This window comes from Struthio camelus, chromosome W (genome assembly GCF_040807025.1).
Source record: "Struthio camelus isolate bStrCam1 chromosome W, bStrCam1.hap1, whole genome shotgun sequence".
NCBI lineage: Eukaryota > Metazoa > Chordata > Aves > Struthioniformes > Struthionidae > Struthio > Struthio camelus.
Window position 1 is genome coordinate 57,918,158 of NC_090981.1, and position 18,626 is coordinate 57,936,783.

General features: G+C 46.9%; 1 protein-coding gene across 11 annotated transcripts in view; it reads right to left on the minus strand.

Annotated features, from left to right (window-relative positions):
• Positions 1-18,626, minus strand: part of LOC104150897 (AP-4 complex accessory subunit RUSC2) — a 60,321-nt gene that overhangs the window by 15,041 nt on the left and 26,654 nt on the right. For 6 of the 11 annotated variants that reach the window (XM_068925614.1, XM_068925609.1, XM_068925613.1 and 3 more), the window contains one exon: positions 1,535-3,613. In XM_068925614.1, the coding sequence (XP_068781715.1) occupies positions 1,535-3,506 (1,972 nt within the window). In that variant the 5' untranslated portion in view covers positions 3,507-3,613. Of the gene's footprint in view, positions 1-1,534; positions 3,614-4,558; positions 4,692-10,779; positions 10,915-18,626 lie in introns of those variants that run through there. The other 5 variants (XM_068925617.1, XM_068925615.1, XM_068925611.1 and 2 more) reach the window with 4 other exon arrangements.

The window sequence follows — 18,626 nt, forward strand, 5'->3', positions numbered from 1 at the left end:
GCACCTGCCTTAAGAAATGCCAGGCCTACGGCATACTCAAGGATACAGAGCTGCTGAGGACCTTCAGGATCTATTCCAAGCAGAGCTCTAGTTATCACTTAGCAGGGCTTTCTTTCCCTCTAGTCCCTCCTCAGTCCCTCCAGGCTTCATGCTGCTCTCAGCTGGAGCAAAGCAGCTCTGCGTCTATCTCTGGCTGCAGGCAGGCGTTTTCTGCATAGCACTAATGACTGCCTTGCTATTACTGGTCATAGGAAGGGACAGTACAGAGGCCATGGCTGTGGGAACTGCTGTCTGCCCCCTTCTCCCACTCCCTACGCAGCTCTTGCTCCCTCCAAGCAATTCCTCTGCAAACCAAGAGCGCTGCTCCCATTGCTATCTTCTCCCAGAAGAGACCTGCTTTCCAAGCCATCCTGTGCACCATGCACAGGTTCAAGGCTCAGTAAACAAAGAGATCAACACAAAAAGAACGCTTGCTCCAAAGGCTAAATTCTCTCCCACACTTGCAGTGCAAAACACGGCCCCAGCAGTGAATGAATTGTTCTTCCCATCTCCCGCTAGAAATCTTCATGGCATTAAATGGAAACAATCAGGGCTCTGGCACATTAGGGGCTATCTACCACAGCAATCTGGTCATTGCTCCATTTTAGACAGGCTCCTACCTGTGAAGAAGGTACAAGAACTGCCTGGGGCAGGGACAGAGATCTCCTGGTATGCTAGAGGAATGGCTGTACTTCAGCCACTTATGGGTCACACAGCTCCCTCACCAGGACACGGAATGGCAATATCAGTGTGGAAAGCGATTCTTGTAAAGGGCTTTCCTGCAGAGGGAACCGGAACAATTACCCTGGTGATGGCCACGTGCCTCTCTACAGGAATCCTTGCTGCAAACCCATGCACTGTGGAGGATACAGCGAGGATATTCCAGGCTAACGGGATGGCTGAGCACAGACACCACTGCTCCTCTAACATCTACAGGGCTCATGCTATAAATTGTGGCAGACACTTTGTAAGCTCCCTGGGCCCTTCATCGAGAAGAGGCTGCTGGCTATGCCTTCTCCTCCCCTCCATATGGCTCCAAAGAAGAAGGGCTAAAAAATATCTTATTGTTCCCTTTCCTACCTCTGCTGGGAACCCAGCTGTGCTGAGCATCCTCAAATCCCTCTCTTGGGAACTAACGGCAGGAGATCCTTATGGGACTGGAGGAGTACAACTCCATGGAACGGAGTCAGAATAAGACAATTCTCCAAGAAGTTGCATAGATCCTAAGTGCTAATGCCATGTCCTCCCTTACATGATATGGGAAGACTGCACACTACCTCAAAAGGCTCTAGAAACAGACGAGGGCAAGACAGTTGCACTGATGTGGGTCTGAAATAAGCACAGCAGGGCTTTACCCTAGAGAGCAGTAGGCCAGAGAACAAACTGCAGAGGCAACGGTCTCCCAGTGCCATGCAGGTTCTTCTGTTGCTCCCCTCACGTCCCAAAGGGCAGCCTTTCTTTTTACATCTCCATTCTGCCTATTTTGGCTCCTTACCGTCTGCTCGGATTCTAACATCTCTTTGTCCACGGCCACTGGCAGAGCTACCTGAGCAGCTGGCATCGGCCTCCGTGAGCAGGGAGAGAGAGGCTTGCTCACCTGCCCCATGCCCACCAGGGATGGTCTCACTGGAGCCCGAGTCTTTGGTGGAACGCAAAGCCTGGCCATCCCTAAAGGTTTGATCCAAGCAGAAGCCCTCACAGCTCCGGTTCAGGCCATGGATGAAGGGCATGGGTGGAAGACTCTGGCTGCGGCGAGCTCTTTCTTCAAGGAAGGCTGGGCAATCCCGCTGTGTCTCAGGAATAGGGGAGAACTCCAGGGAGGAATCACCACTGGATCGGAGAGGTGGGGAAGAGCCATTCTTTCTCCTGCCTTTAGCCAGCTCAGCAAAAGATGTCACTCGCTTTGGGGGAGAACTCTGGATAGGTATTGCTGGACTTTCACTCAACTTAACGGGACAGCTCACCATACGCTCCAGAGAGCCCAGCCGGCTGCTAGGACTCCTGTCCAGGTTCTGATCGTAGCTCCTGGAGCGCTGCCGGCCTGCGTTGAGGTTAGGTGGTGACACATTTACATAGACCTGACCCTCAATCATATTCTGGGTGGTTTCTCCCTTTGTCTCTTCTTCACTGCACTCCGCATTGCTTTCTTCTTGTTTCAAGTCAGGCCTTCTAAACAGGTAGTATTCATTTGGCTGGGCTGGGCTACCTTTGGTGTGGTCTTCTGAGCAGCTAGTTATGGAAGATCCTGCTGGGCTTGGGGATGACTGGGAAGACAAGTCACACGTGACTAACTTATAATAATTCTGAGTGGCCACAACGAGCCGTGCTTGGCTCTGGAAGCAGGCAGTGAGATCTGAGCTCTCTGAAGTGCAAGGCTCACAGTGGAGGTGGTAAGAGTTGCAGTTAGCGTCAAGGACAGGTGAGGAGGAGTGTTGACATCCACATACCTTCCCTGAACTCTCTGGATGATGCGACTCACAAGACATCTTGGATTCTGTGGGTGATGAATGCAAATCCAGGTAAAAAGCCCCTGTGTCTGAGTGGCTGCAGAAGGAAGAGTCACAGGACAGGTTGGCTGAATTCAGGTTAGACTGAGAATGGCCGTTCATTTTGTTGTAGAGAGCACTGAAGTTCACCAGCACTCCATCGGAGCTGTTGCAGGAAGAGTCACTGATGTAGCCCATCTGCTGGTCAATTGCTTCCGACTGACTCGATGAACTGTAGCACCGACAGTGCTGGAGCTCTGAGCTAGAACAGCTGCATGTCCGGCTGTGCAGAGTGTCCTGATTCCTCAGTGCTTCACCAGTGTTCTGGTTCCATTCTTGGTCGCCACCATCAAACAAGAAGCTGGAAGAGCTCCCACGATGGCAGCTGCAGTCATCGAGCTCCATGCGTTCCGAGGCCTGGCGGCACCGGTTGACGTTGTTCCTCTTCTGGACGTCATCACTGCTGATTTTGTCCTCTTGCCCATCCACCACACCGGAGCGAGTGGCCATGTTCCAGGACTTCACAATGTGGTTGGAGTCGTGGAGGTGGAAAGGGGGCAAGGACAGCTCATGTAGGTGAAAGGGAGGTTTGCCAGCCACAAGGGAGTTGTGAAGGTGGAAAGATTTTTGACCCAAGTCATCCCCAAAGATACCGAGGTCTTCACCCTCATTCAGCAGGAAAGGGTTGTGCCGCTTACTGACACTAGGGACAATCAAGTCCCTCGCTTTGCCTTCTTTGTTGTCTGAGGCCTCTGCTGAGGTTTCCGAGGTTTGGAGAAAGCTGCTGTACACCAAGGAGTCAGTTTGTGAAAGGTCTCTGTCTGGAAGGGCAGAGGTCCGTGTGATGCCTAGCTCTGGCTGGCAGAAGGGGTTGGTCCTTTTACTCACGGAGCAGCACTGTCTGTCAGGGACCTGGCAATGCACCAGGGGAATGTGATGGACAATCAGTGTCTCGCCAGTCAGCTTGGGTGGACTATCCATGGTGAGGAATGCTCTTCAGGACATCAGTTAAGCTGGCATGACCCATGGACAGGTTGTGGTGTACATGAGAGGCTGGAAGAACACTTCTCATGGAGGAATTCAGATACCTAGGGAGAGATCAAAATAAACCAGAGAAAGTCACCTCTCAGGAAAGGCAGAAACAGTTTAAAGCATCCTTGGCTTGACTGAAGACTGCATGCCCTGAACAGACTGGGTTCTTCTCAGCACAATTACTAAAGTCCTCAGCTCTCCTTCTTCAGGGAAAGCACTACAACGCAAGGTAAACGTGTCCCCTCCCTCCAGACTGTTGGGACAACGCTTTTGCTTCCAACTGATCCCTCTCAAACCTATCTGAAGTCAGAAAAATGATTTTACTCAAGTGACCAAAGGGTTGCACAGGTCCTGCTCAGGACATTGCCCTGCAACGGTCGTGGCACTGTAAACTCACAGGAAAACAAGCAGACAGCACACAAATGCCCTCTGATGAGGGCAGTCTATCTTCTTGCACTGGATTCAGTATCTTTGCCTGCCTCTTGGTTTCTTGAACTTTCCCTTAAGAACAAAACCCTTAACTGTACTGGCAGATCTCACAGCATTAGAGATACAGAAGTCCAGGTCAGCCCTGGAACAGGAAAGCAGGAACACCCATTCTTCTCTGAAGTCAAGGAGCTCCCACGAGGCCCTGAACTCTGTTAATGGTGCCAGGGGAACAAATTAAAGCGGGCAACTACTGAGGCACACAAGCGCCTCCCGTGTTATGGGGAGTGGATGACCTCAGTGAGGCCATGGGGAGCTACTGCTGAAGGTTAAATAGATCTCGTACAGCACCTTGCATTCTACTAACCTTTTGCTGATGACAGTCATAAGGTGGCTGGCTCATGGTTTCCTGCCACTTTGCCACATTATCTGTAGCACTTATCTACTGCACTTCACAGGGGTATCACTCTAACGGTCTGCAGTCCCAGGAGCCATACAGGCAGGGTATTTAGAGCCCAGCTCCTTCAGCGGTCAGTAAATAGCAGGCTGTCATAAGGCTAGAGAAAGATGTTTACCAGCATTTGACATTGGAGAGCAGGAAACACGTTCACTCCTTCCCCAGCTGCTCCAGAGGGCCAAACAGTAAGTGCTCCCAGGAAAACCTGGTGGGTGTTTTCCCTCTTGAATTCCCTTATATACTTCAGAGAACCCAGAGCAGAGAAATTCATGGCAGGCAACTAAGGCAGAAAGGAGAGGGAGAAAGCAGGTTGAACCGGGTTCAACCAATGTTGAACCAGGACAGTCTTGAGGGATTTGAGAACGAACTAGGGCTCTCAAGCATCAAGCTCTCCTCCTCCCAACTCTGGCCCAAACACTGCTGGTCAGCAATCCACATCTCATGTCTCATCTCAGCATCCTCAGTGCTCACAGCATCCTGATGCCCTATGCTGTGATCCTGCTCTGGACACCAGGACCCCTGGGTCTGCTGCCATCACTCCAGATCTCATGAAGTAACATCCACAATATCTCAGCCTTCATCTACCTTACCTCAGCAGTTGTGACTATAGGATGATAATATATTTGGAGGAGAGCTACAAGGGCACATGGGAGCCCAGAAGGGAAATTGAAAAATGAAGGATAAAAAGTCAGAACAGTGTAGGCAATGAGATGGCTCTACAAAAGGAAGATAAGGAGCTTCAGTTGTTCCAGAGTCACAGCATAAGAACAGCTATTAAAAGATGCTAAAATAAAGCTGATCAAAAGTACTTTCCTCCCACGCATAACAGTGCATCTCAGAGACATAGGATGTGTTGGCAGGAAAAAAATCAGAAAGATGGAAACAGACCTGGTGTTTACAGTAAACACCTATTAATGTAAGAGTTAATGCTAACACCAGTGTTAACAAGCAGACAAGCTTGTGGATCAGACTAGACTCTATCAGAGATCAGCATGAGACTCGCATGGAGGCCCACACCCTCGCACCTGCTTCTGCTAGGATGTTTCACCCAGGATTAGGCTCTGAGGGAGAGAGGACACTTGGACCACATCCAGCTAGACTATCGCGTGATCCTAAGCTCCCACCAACTATAGATTCCTTAATACTCATATAACCCTTCACTCCCCCTTCGGTGACTTCTCTGTCTGACAAGTCTCTGGCTGCTTTCCCGCATCTTCTGCTGCAATAGCTGAAAGGGATGAGTCAGTTCTCAGCCCTGATTCCCAGGAGACCTTTCACATCAGGGATTCTCAAGCTCACATTATTCAAGAACCACCATTAGTAACAGCAGCTACTGGCTCTGTGCCTAGCACACACATATACTGAAGGTGATGTTCTGCAGCTGGGGCAGTGATCGTGCCCCATTCTGAAGAAGCTTGCATACCAATGCTGGTGCACATAGCAGCAGGAGCCCTGATTTACCCTATCCTCCCCCAGCAGCAAAGAAAAAAGGATGGGCATGGGCCCCCCGTGCCCATCTGTTCATTCAGACCTCCGCTGCCTTTGCAAATACCTTTGTGGCTGGTTGTAAGGTTTAGACCATGTCTCTCTGTAAGTGGTTGCTGGGAACAGATTTCCAGCACCAGCACTGATTTGCTGACAAGCCTTGCTGAGCAACACAGGCCTCACTTTGGTGCAGATGTTGCTGTGGGAGGATAAGGTTTGCACAGGCACACTTTGACATTTGACAGCAAAATGTCAGAGAGCTGACACACAGCCATTTCCCAGTTGTGTCTCTGGAGCTCTGACCGCATCATGCAACTCTGCCCAGCTATTCAGTTTCAGTGGCAGCAAAGGCTCCCTGGGTGGACTGTGATTCACTGTCACAGATGCTGCAGCAGACGGATGCCTATTCCACCTGCATTCCCAGCCTGCTCCCAGTACAAGGCTCTGAGGGCCAATATTGCAGGAGGCATGAAGTCAGTTGCTGCCGGGAGTCATCCTAACAGCTTCCCTAGGGATATGCATGACTTCTTTCACGTGCTAGATACCCGTCTCCTCCTTAGAACACCTCTCCTGGCTTCTTCCTGTCTTGGGGATTGCAGGGAAGTCAGGCAGTAGCATTAATACCACAGGGACCATTCAGTTCCCAACACCAGACCAACCTTCCTTCCATATATCTCTGGCCATACCCTCCCTTGGTTCTCCCTCACCAATTTTGGAAGACTGTAGAAGGATTCTCCCTCTTATATTCAAGGTTTGGAAGGCTGGGATTGATTAAAATGCATCAGGCAGAGCAGTGTGTCAGATTCTGTAGGATTTGATCAGTTCTCTGAAAAAGCCCTTACAACCTTTTGCAAGCAATGATTCTCAGAAGTGGGGATAGGTAGCATGTACCTAGACACTTTTGCCAAATCACTTCACTCTTCTCATTTACCACTTGTAATACCATAAGCCCACAATGCGCTGAATCCTCCTCAGTACTACACACACAACAGCAAACATAGCATCCAGCAACGATCCCTGCTCAGAAAAGCGTGTCATGGCAGTACAAGGCAGGAGATAACAGATAGGTGCAGGTACAAAGGGAGCACCGTGACTCTAAACACAGCAGTTTGACAGTCATTGTGATTGCAAATGTCAAAATTCTTTACCTCTTGCCGCTATAGCTTTGCAGAGAAGCTGCTGAAGACCTCAGAGCTGGCTCCAAACCAGCCTGCGTGGCTCTGCTTCAGTTAGGAGGGAGCTTGTGCAAATACCAGCTATGCCTACAAGTGCTGATGCGTTAGGTGTGGCAGTCACACACCTCCAGATATACCCCGCTACCTATTACTGCCCTAGTGACACTTTTGGAGCTCCATCACTGATTGTTTAATACTCTGCTCTGCTCAACACTGTCAGCTGCACAGACGAGGTGACCAAGTTCAAGAGGCAGTAAAGCAAGTTTCTCGTAAGATATAATGCAATAGCAGAGGAAGGCACGCACAGATTTAAGAGACAAATATCATTTAAATACAAAAGGATAATATATATAGCATAGAGGATGTAGAGCCAGGAGCAAGATCATCAGAACTGCCAGCTGGAGGGGATACTGCCTTTTTGAAGGCTGGCTTTTCTAAATAGATTAGCGTTTCTACAAATCCCAGCCACTTCATCCATGAGATTGAATGCACAACATAAATATTTTACTGTGCCCGTTCTTGCTGCCTCTTTCTGTATGGCTATGGTTTCATTGTCATCATCTTCCTCAGACGAACCAAGACCAATTAAGTCACTTAAGAGTGAAAGATGGAAAAATAGGGTTAAGGGCTAGGAATCCAGTCTCACTGACGAACTGGCAAAATCCTTTTGTATTGAAGCTGCACACTCTTTTGAAGGCTGTTCCACAGAAACCCCTGATTCCTATGGGGCATTTGCACCAACATGCCCGAAGAAACCACACAGCCCTACAGAACAAGAATCAGCAGAAATGCTGCAAAACACATGTATCTTTGCTCCGTGGGGGAGAAATATATCCAGTTTAACCATTATAAGTTTACCTCAGGGCCAGGTGGTTGGGAGAAGAATCCAAACTGAAAGTCAGATCTTGAGACTTTCCACTGGACAGCCAGCGTGGGGGATCTCAGGGCTCAAACAGCTGCTCGCTGACTCAGGCACCAGTTTCCAGGATTCAAGTAACACAGTCCCTGCCACAGCTTTGCTGCTCCAAAGCCTGCCAGAAAGTACTGAATGGTTTAAAAAACTCAGCAGGACAATTCCAGCAAGCTGGGGGGCATTCAGAGAACAGCCTGAGTGAACAGCAAGAGACATGGAATGAGTGGTTTGGGGACAGGACTGAACCATCTGATTAATAAAAAGAAGATAGGTGTGAGGATTTTGGAAGCCTCTAAGTTGTTGTAGGGTAGAATTAGCCAGTGGTATCTGCTTGGATAGTCATTCATTTCTAGCCAGCTAACACATCGCTGCCAAATTCACACCTTCATCAAATCATGTAATATATCATCCAGCACATTTAATGAAAGAAAAGGTTTAAAAGGAAATACTAGCTGTTTGATTCTTCCTAAGCTTCCAGCTCTCCTTCCCTGCCTCAGGGAACACAGAGCACAGTGAGGTTGGTCTGCCTGTTCCCACAGTGAATATTCCAGCGCTTAACGTTACAAGGGAGCTGCTGCAAGATAGGAAGATTAAATATTTCCTAAGCTTTTCCCTTAGCTCAGGCCTGTTCTTCTCGTGCTCCTGAGCAAGTCATGATTCCTGAAGAGATCACTTCCATTTTCTTTCCACAGCTACGTGCTGCCTGGGCCAGAGGATTTTCCAGAGGTTTCCAGGACAGCTTGACCAAGAAGCCTAGCCAAAATGTATCACTACGTGCCAGAATTATAAAGGATTACAATGTGTTCAAAATGGAAACTGCAGCATGTGACAATTAATCCAGCCTTTGTGCACAGGGAAGCAAGGAGCTGCTCAAGTCAGGGGTAAGGGGCTTGCTATAGTAATGATATGGTGAGCAAGTAAAGGTAGACTGTATATTCCTGATGATGACACAACTAGCACGAGGTAGGTACCTCCCCACTAGAAGTAAAGAAGTCCCAGCTGCTTTTAGTGTTTTGTCTTAGAGGAGACATTAGAAATAGCTCAAGGAGCAAAACTACGCCAGCTCTCATGCTGGCTGGACAGCGACCTGACAAGTTTCTCCTGTTTCTGTGCTCTCTTGCTCCATGACTCATCCTTTGGCACGTGGCACTCCGCAGTAGCCAGTTATAGGCCATGACTCACAGGCATTAGCCAAGGTGATCTGGGTTTGAGTCTGTTCCTTCTTTCCATCAATCCTCTGTCCCAGCCCCAATCATATATGCTCCCAATTACCATATGCAAATCTACAGAGAAGAAAAAGACTTTGATGTTTCTAGCTCTTAATATCACACTTAGATTACTGCTGAATTAAACTGCAAATGCAGTAAATCCTTTCTTATCACAGACACTCAAGTAGCAGCTGCAGCAGCTGCAAGAAGAACTACATTTCTATAGCATCTTTCTGTCTGATCATTCTGAAAGCATGTTAAAGATTTTACAAGAGCAGGAGTCACAATTCTTTTCTGAAACGTGGATCTGTCCAGGTGCTGGAGCCTGGCTGCTACGTGATTCCCAAAGAGCACTCAAGGATCCTTGAAGATAAGAAAATTCCAATAAGATAATGAAACTGCTGGGCAGAACCTAGCTAAGCTGCCAAGCTTTACTCCTCTTTACCACAGGACTTCTTATAAACACAACATGGTGCATAGAAGCCAGCCAGGGGACAGAGCCCTGCCACCTAACTCCCCTGCACCACTTTCAATGACATCTCATAACCCAGTCTTTCCACGCAGCCCAGGCTCATCTGCACTGAATGTGCATGGTATCTGCCAGAGACTGTACAACTTCGGTCAGGGCTTAGCCACAAAGCAAGGCTGTGACTATCAGCTGGCTGCCTCATGAATGTGCTCCTTTTCCAGACATGGCTGAGGAACCAGAGGCTTTAGTCAAGTAGTGGAAAAAATACAGCCCAGGTAGTTCTGGGTGAATCAGAGTCAAGGAGAGTAGAAGTACAGCTTGAAGATCTTCCCACCAACTTCTACACGTGGGAGCTGGGAGTTAAAAAGTCTGCACCACAACCACCACACAGTAGGGCATGGAATAAACCACCTCCCTGAAAGAGTCACGCCTGAAGCTCAGTGTGGCTTCATGGACCAAAGCTGAACTGGGCCTGGAGACATACAAAATGCCAAGGCTGCTCCTGAAGTCTCTGTTATATGGCTACATGCAACTGTAACTGAGCAGGTTGTTCAGGTGCGCTCTGCAGGGGCAAAGGCTCCCAGGATCATAGAAAGAGGAGGAGAGGGTATAGCTGCTTCACGTAAGTGAGAGTACTTTCAACAGCACTGGAGATTTCAGGGGTTGCTGAGGATATAAGCGTCCCTAAAATTGCCATGTTTTGGAAAGGTCTCTGAGGGGTCACAAATCATTCTTGCTGGGCCCTGTGGACTTTCCCCCCAAACATCTACTGGAATCTAGCTTCAGACAACTTGGCCTTGCCCAGCTCCTGCCAAAGGAGAGGTCTTGCTTATCCAAGGCTTAAGCGGGGGACAATTTCAGCATGAGGTTTCACCTGCACAAAGAAAAAACAAACGAGGAGCGCTTCAACTTGGATAGTTCTAAATCCCCATCACCTTCATGACTTGGGGAAGACGGTGAGCTAACCCCTAAGAGGAACAAACAAGGTCTGTCTTCACCTTAAACAAGGTGTTACTGCAGTACAGGTTGGCACACCCACAGAAACTTCAGCGACTCCTTAGCTGCCTATCTTTGCTCTTACTCACTTACTTTGCTCTTACTTACTATCCAGATTAAAACTGGCATGGCATTTCTCTCCAGATCACATCTTGCTGCAATCACAGCTGCAAAACAGTCTTGAAGCCTCACTGCAAGGGAAAAGTGCCAAAGACCACTGAAGAAAGCCTAAAAAAATAAGGAACTCAGTGTTAAGATAAATGAGATAAAGAGATTGTAAAATCATGCCCACTGTCCTTTCAGATCAAAGCTTCACATACATAAGAATTACTCATTATCAAGTGAAAAACAGCCAGTTCTGGGATGACAGATTATAGATATATGACCTCATGCAGCAACACAGCAAGAGTAGGACAGGCAGTAAAGGTGGATACTACTTTCAGCTGCGAATAAAGGAAAACCTCAGGGGGACCAAGCTTTTGAAATAATTAAGGTACTATCCCACCCCACAACCCACTGTAGCTAACTACACAGAACCTTGGGATGCATGAATACAGCAAAAGATTTCAAAAAACCCTAGTATGATCATTTTCAGACTTGTATAAAGCAGCAGCGTGATGGTTTCCCTATCAGGACTAGGCAGCCACGTCCCAGTGAATGGGAGAAGCAATGCAGATGAAACATAACCTAGTAGCGATGAGTGTCAGCTCCGCCAGACAGACAGAATGCCTGCATCCGCAGAGCTTTATTATTTTTAAATGATGCAATCCCACATGAAATTTAATATACTGTGTGCAAGCAGCTCAGAAGCCCCAAAACCAAACACAAACGGAAAACATCCCAGCAGCAGGCTGGTTTTACTAGATGTTCCTCTTTATGCTGCTCATCTAAATGGCTTTTCAAATAGCAGCTACGTCCTCCTGCCAAAACTGCAGGAAACTTTAACCCTTCCCAGCTCTAGGAAGCTCTACCAAGGCCAGAAGCAATAACTGGATGCACAGGAAGAAATTTTCTACCTCTGCAAAGCAGGAATTTGCAATAAACAATTCAATCGCCTGGAAGCGGGCAGAACGCTGATTCAGAAATGATAAGATGTTATAAAGCAAGAGGGCTGAGTTAACAGTCCAATAAAAGTGGCATCTACCAAGGCTAAGGCATCCAATCTATCCCATCCTGTGCAGGATGTCAGGACTACATATATTTTTGCTACTGCCATCCAACTGCTCTTAGTTCATGGGCTGGACTGAGCAATTCCCAACAGTTAGCTGAAGGAAGAGACCCTGTAGCTTTACACAGAGGTTTAAAGAGGGAAACTGTTCACCTGACTATTGTTAAGACCAGGCATTTCTTGATCTTTTTTTGGGCCGAGTGCTTGAACAATCAGGCCCTGTGTAATTGATCGTGCCCAGACACTGTCTGAATCTCCTTTCAACAGAGTTCAGGGTGGGAAAAGAAAGGAAGAATGCTTCCCAAGATAATGAGATAAGAAGCTTCAGATTTGGGAACGAATTCTGGAACCAGTCTTAGGGTGAGAATGCCTAAGAATAGAAATGGCTCTTTGCACTACATGGCAACTCTTGATGTGACTTCTCTGGCCAAAACAAGTCTATCAAGAAAGGTTTTTTTCCAAGAAAGAAAATCTAGGGCAACTGTCACTAGCTCAGAAGTAGGAGAAGAAGAAAGTCGTAATGGACAGATTAACATATTTAGCCTTCATGGATAAACAGCTACAGTAAAGTTTTGATATCAGCAGAGGCACACAGAAGCCTGGACTGGATTATATACTCAGTGAAGCCCAGTCCTTCGTCTTTGCCAGCAGAGAGCTCAGATGCTCTACGTGAGTGACTGGCTGCTCCATTCTCCCCCTCCCACAAGCAGCTTCCTTCCCAGGAGGACAGCTTACATCTAGAAGCAGGTTTTATAACCCTCCCATACTAAGCTAGGTGCCTAAATAATTATAATGTTATCTATTCTTGACATCCCTTATATTGTTCATTTTTTGCCTGAGTTCTCGCAGCTTTTGGGCCTTGTAACTTCCTGAGCCAGTGAGTTCCCAGCTAATTACATGCCAAAGGGGCAGGTTTCTGTCAGTCCTTTTGAACACAGCAGCTGTTAATGTCACCGTTTGTTCTTGCGTTAGGGCAGGAAGAATATTATCTTCAGCACTACATTTGCCTGGCCCTTGGTCCTGCCACCCATCTCTCTCTGATTGCCTTCTTAATGTGTGTGCGTGCGCACACACGCGCACACACAAGGATATGCATGGCGAGTGGAAGAGGTGGAGGCAGAACTCAGAGGACCTGGATAAATCTGCAACATTAATTTACATAACAGAATATTTTCCATGTAAAAGAACTAATAAAAGGCAAGCCAGAACCTTAATAACATGCTTGTAAAGCAGAGCAGACACTACTAATGATAATATATACTTTTCTTCTGAGGGGAGAAACTTATCCCTCACAGGGGCTGGCAACCCAAACCAAACCCTTACTGTAAAAGCTTTAGTAGGGACAGCGATCAGCTGCCTCGAATGCGGCATTTCTTTTAGGATACACTCTAGAAGATGGCTCATGTGTTAACTGGGCTTGGAATGACTGGGCTCAACCGAGTATTAAGGGTCTAACTAACTAAATCTGATAACCCTGAATTAACCAAGGTGGTCTGCTGTGGAATGTCTTGCTGGGTTGCAGAGTAGGCATACACCTACTCTACAGGAGATAAGAGGAGGGTAAACTGGGATGATCCTTGGCTCTGTACTGGAGGAGCAGTTAAGAAGTCCCTGAGCACACACAGAGACTACCAGAGGGATGGCTGCTCTGCTTCTAATCTCTTCAGGGACGCTAGGGAGGGTTCAGGAAGACAACTCAAGAATGTAGGCTTCCAGTCCATCCCAGTGAGGACACACCCACACTGGGACACATTGTCACTTCAAGCCGTTGTGTCCTTTTTGTACAACATGTCTGAGAGAAAAGAACAAGTATAGTGTAGGAAGAGCTGTAGGAAGACTTTGCCTTTCCCAAGCCCTTACACTGAAATTGGCTTCAGCTCAACCATGAGATTTCAAAACTCCGAAATTTTTGTTCTGAATATGCACAATAAACACATCACGTAGCCTTGTTATTCACACACGCCCCAAACCATTTGGGAATATTGCTGGACTTTGAAGTTTAACAGCAGCATTCCTGGACTAATCAATCACAGTATGTGAGAATCATTCCTATTATCAATTTCAAATAATCCTCCTGAATTTCCTAGCAAATTTCCATGTTATAAATTGGGCAGCACATAAATCATTGTCCTCTTTCTCTTGAGCATTCATTATTTCATATCTTGATTCCTGAGTTTCTCCTCTAGCAGATAATTCCAGTTTCTTCAGTCTTTCCTCTTACGAGAGTTTTCCAGGACCTCATGCAGTTTCCTGGGCTGTTTCTCAATTTTCTCCAACTCTGTAGTCATCCTTCTGAGCTGGAGTACTAATTGCACACTCTTTCCCAACGAAAAGTGGGAGGTCCTCCGTTTTATGTACTGACATTAGAAGACACTGTACTATAATTTTCCATTCCATTTCTTATGTAGCCTAACACTCAAATGCAGGCATTCACCAAAAAAAGGTCCTCACAGAAATGGCAAGAATGGCATCCAGGCGCTCTTCTGAGCTTAATGGCAGCTTATTTGAAAGGTATCTTCTCTAACTCTGTTACTCGTGTTGTTTTCTTACAGTAAAAAAATCAAGCTCCTAAACCTCGAGGTCTTTGCAAGAAGATTAGCCTAGAAGGAAACAGGCAATTTTTCTTACATATCTGTTCTCTGGGGAGAGGAGTTTCTTTTCACTGTTTGCGTAGTGTGGTTTATGGGGGTTTTGCCCTGTGAAGCTGCACAGATTCTTGCGGTAGGAGTGTGGGGAAAAGTCTTCCCTGCCCTCATGCAAAGTCTCTTTGTGGACCCCCCCCAAGAGATAAGGAGGTTCTCAATTACTAAGGTATGGGCTGAAAGATAGTTTGGCTGGCGAACTTACCTCATTAAATCAGCGAGGTCTGGCAACCTGGCTCCACAAAAGAAAGAAGCTTCCCCTTTCGTTTTGATAAGCAGGCCAAGTGGTTTTTGTGGGTTTTTTTCCTCAACCTCAACTTGCACCCAGGGGAAAGCAGAGAACGCAGTAGGAGACCAAAATTTTGGCTGCAGAACACCTTTGGTAAAGAGGGAAATCACTCCTCAGCATCTCCAGGACCAATACAAATGCATTGCTTCAGTTTGGAGTGTTTCTCCATCCTGTAATACCCAATTGTATCAGCAGCAGAAAGCCTGGGAGAGGTCAGCGTTATGGAGAAGGAGGTATTCTTTGATGTGGTTAAAGCTTGTGCAAGTCACCAGCAGAAGCACATGAGAGAAACTCCATTAGATCATTGACTACTAGTATCACTTACTCAACGAGGCACAGCAAGGCCTAAACTGAACGACATATGACTACCGTGGTGCCACTGTAGTGCTTTAACCACCCTAATGGCTGCTGCTTGTCAGTGCTGGGACACATCTTCCTCAGACAGTTCTTCCTCTCCATACCTCTTATTGTGCCGCAAAGTGTCTAGCCCTACTAGGAACAGTAGGGCTTCAAACAGCAGTTTTAAGGTCTAGAGACTCTTAGGAACATCTAAAGTCCCTTTGTGCTCCACGCAGTCTCACCTTTCCTCTCTGCTAAGTCCTCCCCAAGAGGCAGCCAACCCAAGAGAAAACAGGGACAGAAAACACACAGAAATAAGAGGCTGTCAGGCTTACTTTGATAAGATGCAGTCACCACCTTCAGAGTGCTTTATAAATATAAATAGCAAGCGTCTGCAGAAATGAAAGGGAGGCATAGGACATGAAGCTGAAGACAAAGAGGTGAGATCCGGATAAGGAAGATGCCATTCAAGCATCTGGCTTCAATCATCAATGGCTTCAGCAGCCATTTCAAGCACTATGAACTGCAGCAAGAGGACAAGCCTTAGCATTGGGTCAAGTTAGATGAAATTGCAGGGGAATGAGAGAGAACAGCTTGTTGGCAATACAAAATTGCTAAGCATAGATGCGTGCTGAAATCCATTTGCTGTTCTTCCAAAGAGCCAAGCTACAACCACTGCTCATGTTAAGCCATATTCAGTCAACAAGCCCCTTAGAATTGACTGCAACTACTCACATACTAACAAGTGTTGAGGGAGAGGACAGCCACAGTAAGCCACAGTCCAGGGCAAATAGGGACACTCTAGCCAAGGATCAGCAGAAGGATCTAAGCAAAACCACGGAAGACATTCTGCATGGGATAACAATACCTTGGGACCACAGATATGAATTATTTATACCTCCACTGGATTTTCTCATGTTCGGGCTTACAACAGCACCATCTGAGTTACTGGAAAAGGTCTGAGGCCTGGACTACATGGAAAAAGTGCAGCGCAAGCAGGCACTGGAACTAGCCTGACTACAAAGAACAGTAAATTGCACTAGCACAATGCTCCAGACAGGTCATTCTCCCTGCTGAGAAGGGCATCTGTAAGGACAGCTATGCTGAGCACTGCTTCTGCTGCCTGAGCTACACAGAATACACGTGGCAGTGTAGTGTGATGCCTGCGTCCCCGCTCTTTGCCATAGGAAACCCAGAGAGGGATCAAAAGAAGGTGGCCTGGTAAACAGTTCAGGCAGAATTGGAATTGCTTGACAAAAAGGAGGCTAAGTAAGCCTGTGGTTACTCCTGCACCAACGCAGGCAGAGCAGAACAGAAAAAAGCCTGCCCACTGAAAGCATATAGGTCACACTCTTCCAGAAGCAATTGCAGCTGGTACCAGTTTACAAAGAATTGAGTGCAGCTCTGGAGTTAAAACAAACTAATGAGATTAGCCTAACTTTGTGAGAGCAAGGACTCCCTTCTCCATTCAAGAGTAACACCTGAAGAGTCCATTCCCTGAGGGCTGGAAAGAGCTGAGGGAGACGATCTACTTGGCACTGAACTGAGTCTGCGTTAGCCATCACTGAGAAGCACAAAATTTTCCCCAGGGTAGACTGCATCATGGTTAAGCAGCTCATTAGTTCAAAACATCACAGAATAACTGGAATTCTCATGCAAAAACTCATTTTCCTGCAACTGTATGCCAATTTTTCTGGCACCAGTATTCAGTAGAGTTCCTGAACAAACAGGACCATAGACACACAGGTCAGTCCCCTGCACATCCGGGAACCAAGGGGAAAGCAGACTCTCCCAGTCCAGTCCTCATCCTTCACCAAAGTGTCCCACTCTGCTCATGAACAGAGTACAGTCCAGTCTGATGTAACAGTGCGTCCAAGGGAAGTATCAGATGAAAGTCTGCTGTATATTTGCCAAGGTCCAACTGCCTCAAACAGGTATTTTCACTCTAACTCCCAGAGCAGAAAATCCCCTCTTGCCAGAAGGAAGCTAGCTCTCATCACTCTAAGAGCGCTGTACCACCAGCCCAAAAAGCATCACAATAGGGTGGTGATGTTCAGCCTCTACTTCGAGATAACATCCCGTGCTGGAGCTGAGAAAGCAATGGTTTGGTTTGAGTGTCAGTTTTTCATCACTTGCTAAGACCCAGTACTAAGCATTGCAGCCACCTCTCAAATACTTGTGATTATTTGTCACTCAATGGTACTGCCAGCGCCACACCACCAGCACTGCACAAACACCAGCACATGGTTTCTCTCCCAACAGCTCCAAACTCGGAGGGTGAGCCTGAGCCAGAAAGTGTAGTCACATACACTATGGTCACCCAGCTGCATCGTGGTCACTATTTACCTGGGTAGCTCTGCCTCCTGTTATTGCCACTTGGCTGGCAGTATCCTTCATCACCTCACCTATGACACACTCCAGTCAACCTCAGCTCTTTGCCACTGGGCTGAACACTCTCATTTACTGCAGTTATTATGACCACAGTCTTTTCTCTCTGTCTAAATAAGCACCTGAATAAGTCACCTGCATCTTTGTGCTCCTTTAAGCTTCCCTCCACTGGCAGCTTTACCTGTCAAGTTTTTCATTCAGCAAGCTTTTTGGAGCAAAGGATGTTTCTTATGTTGCTCTATGTAGCACCTGAACCACTGAGCCCTGACCTTTACTGCAGTTTCTTGATGTTAACGTATCATGAACAAAACTCCCAGCAGCATGTTGCCTGACAGACTGCGCCTGAACCACTGCCTTGCCCAGTAGGAAATATTTGCATGTGTTTTATGGATAGAAAATTCCATTACTAAATAATTCCATTACTAAAATAATTTCTGTGGTGAGAGAAAACTGGAACAGACATATAAATGTCAGGGCACGCAGGGAACCTGCTCAGCAGATAACATGAGAAATCCCTACTAAGGCTAGTTACCAACACAGCTGTCATTGACCACTGCTATGGATTTCACCCCCTGCCAGCCATGAACCCTCAGCTCCTTCAAGTCTTATATTGCAGCCTCTTGCATAGTCCTGGAATGGGGTTAAAATTCTGGCTCTTTTGGACCTACAGATTGGATTGGGACTTACGGCTCAATCTGCCAGAATCACTTTATCCCCCCAAAATCTTCTCAGTCAGTACTGTCATTCAGTTCCACAGCTGACAGGGAGGTATCTCCATCTCAGATCCTCAGCGTCTCAAAGACTTGGGCACCTCTCACTTATCATTTGCTTTTTTTGGTCCATGAGAACCTTGTTGGTCTGCTTGGGCCCATGAGAAACTTGCCTACAGAGATATCACCTAGCATCGGTGATACAGAAGTGACTTTGGACTGAATGATCTCAAGCTGATCCAGTTTGGACTGAATGATCTCAGTCTGATCCAGTTTACATTTAGAAGAAGAGTAAAAAAAAAAAAAAAAAAAAAAAAATCAAACAGCTCTGTAATGAAGTGTTTTTAATTTGAAAAAGCAGCTCTTTGGTATATTTGGGAAAACAGTTAAAAAGTCAACAAAAA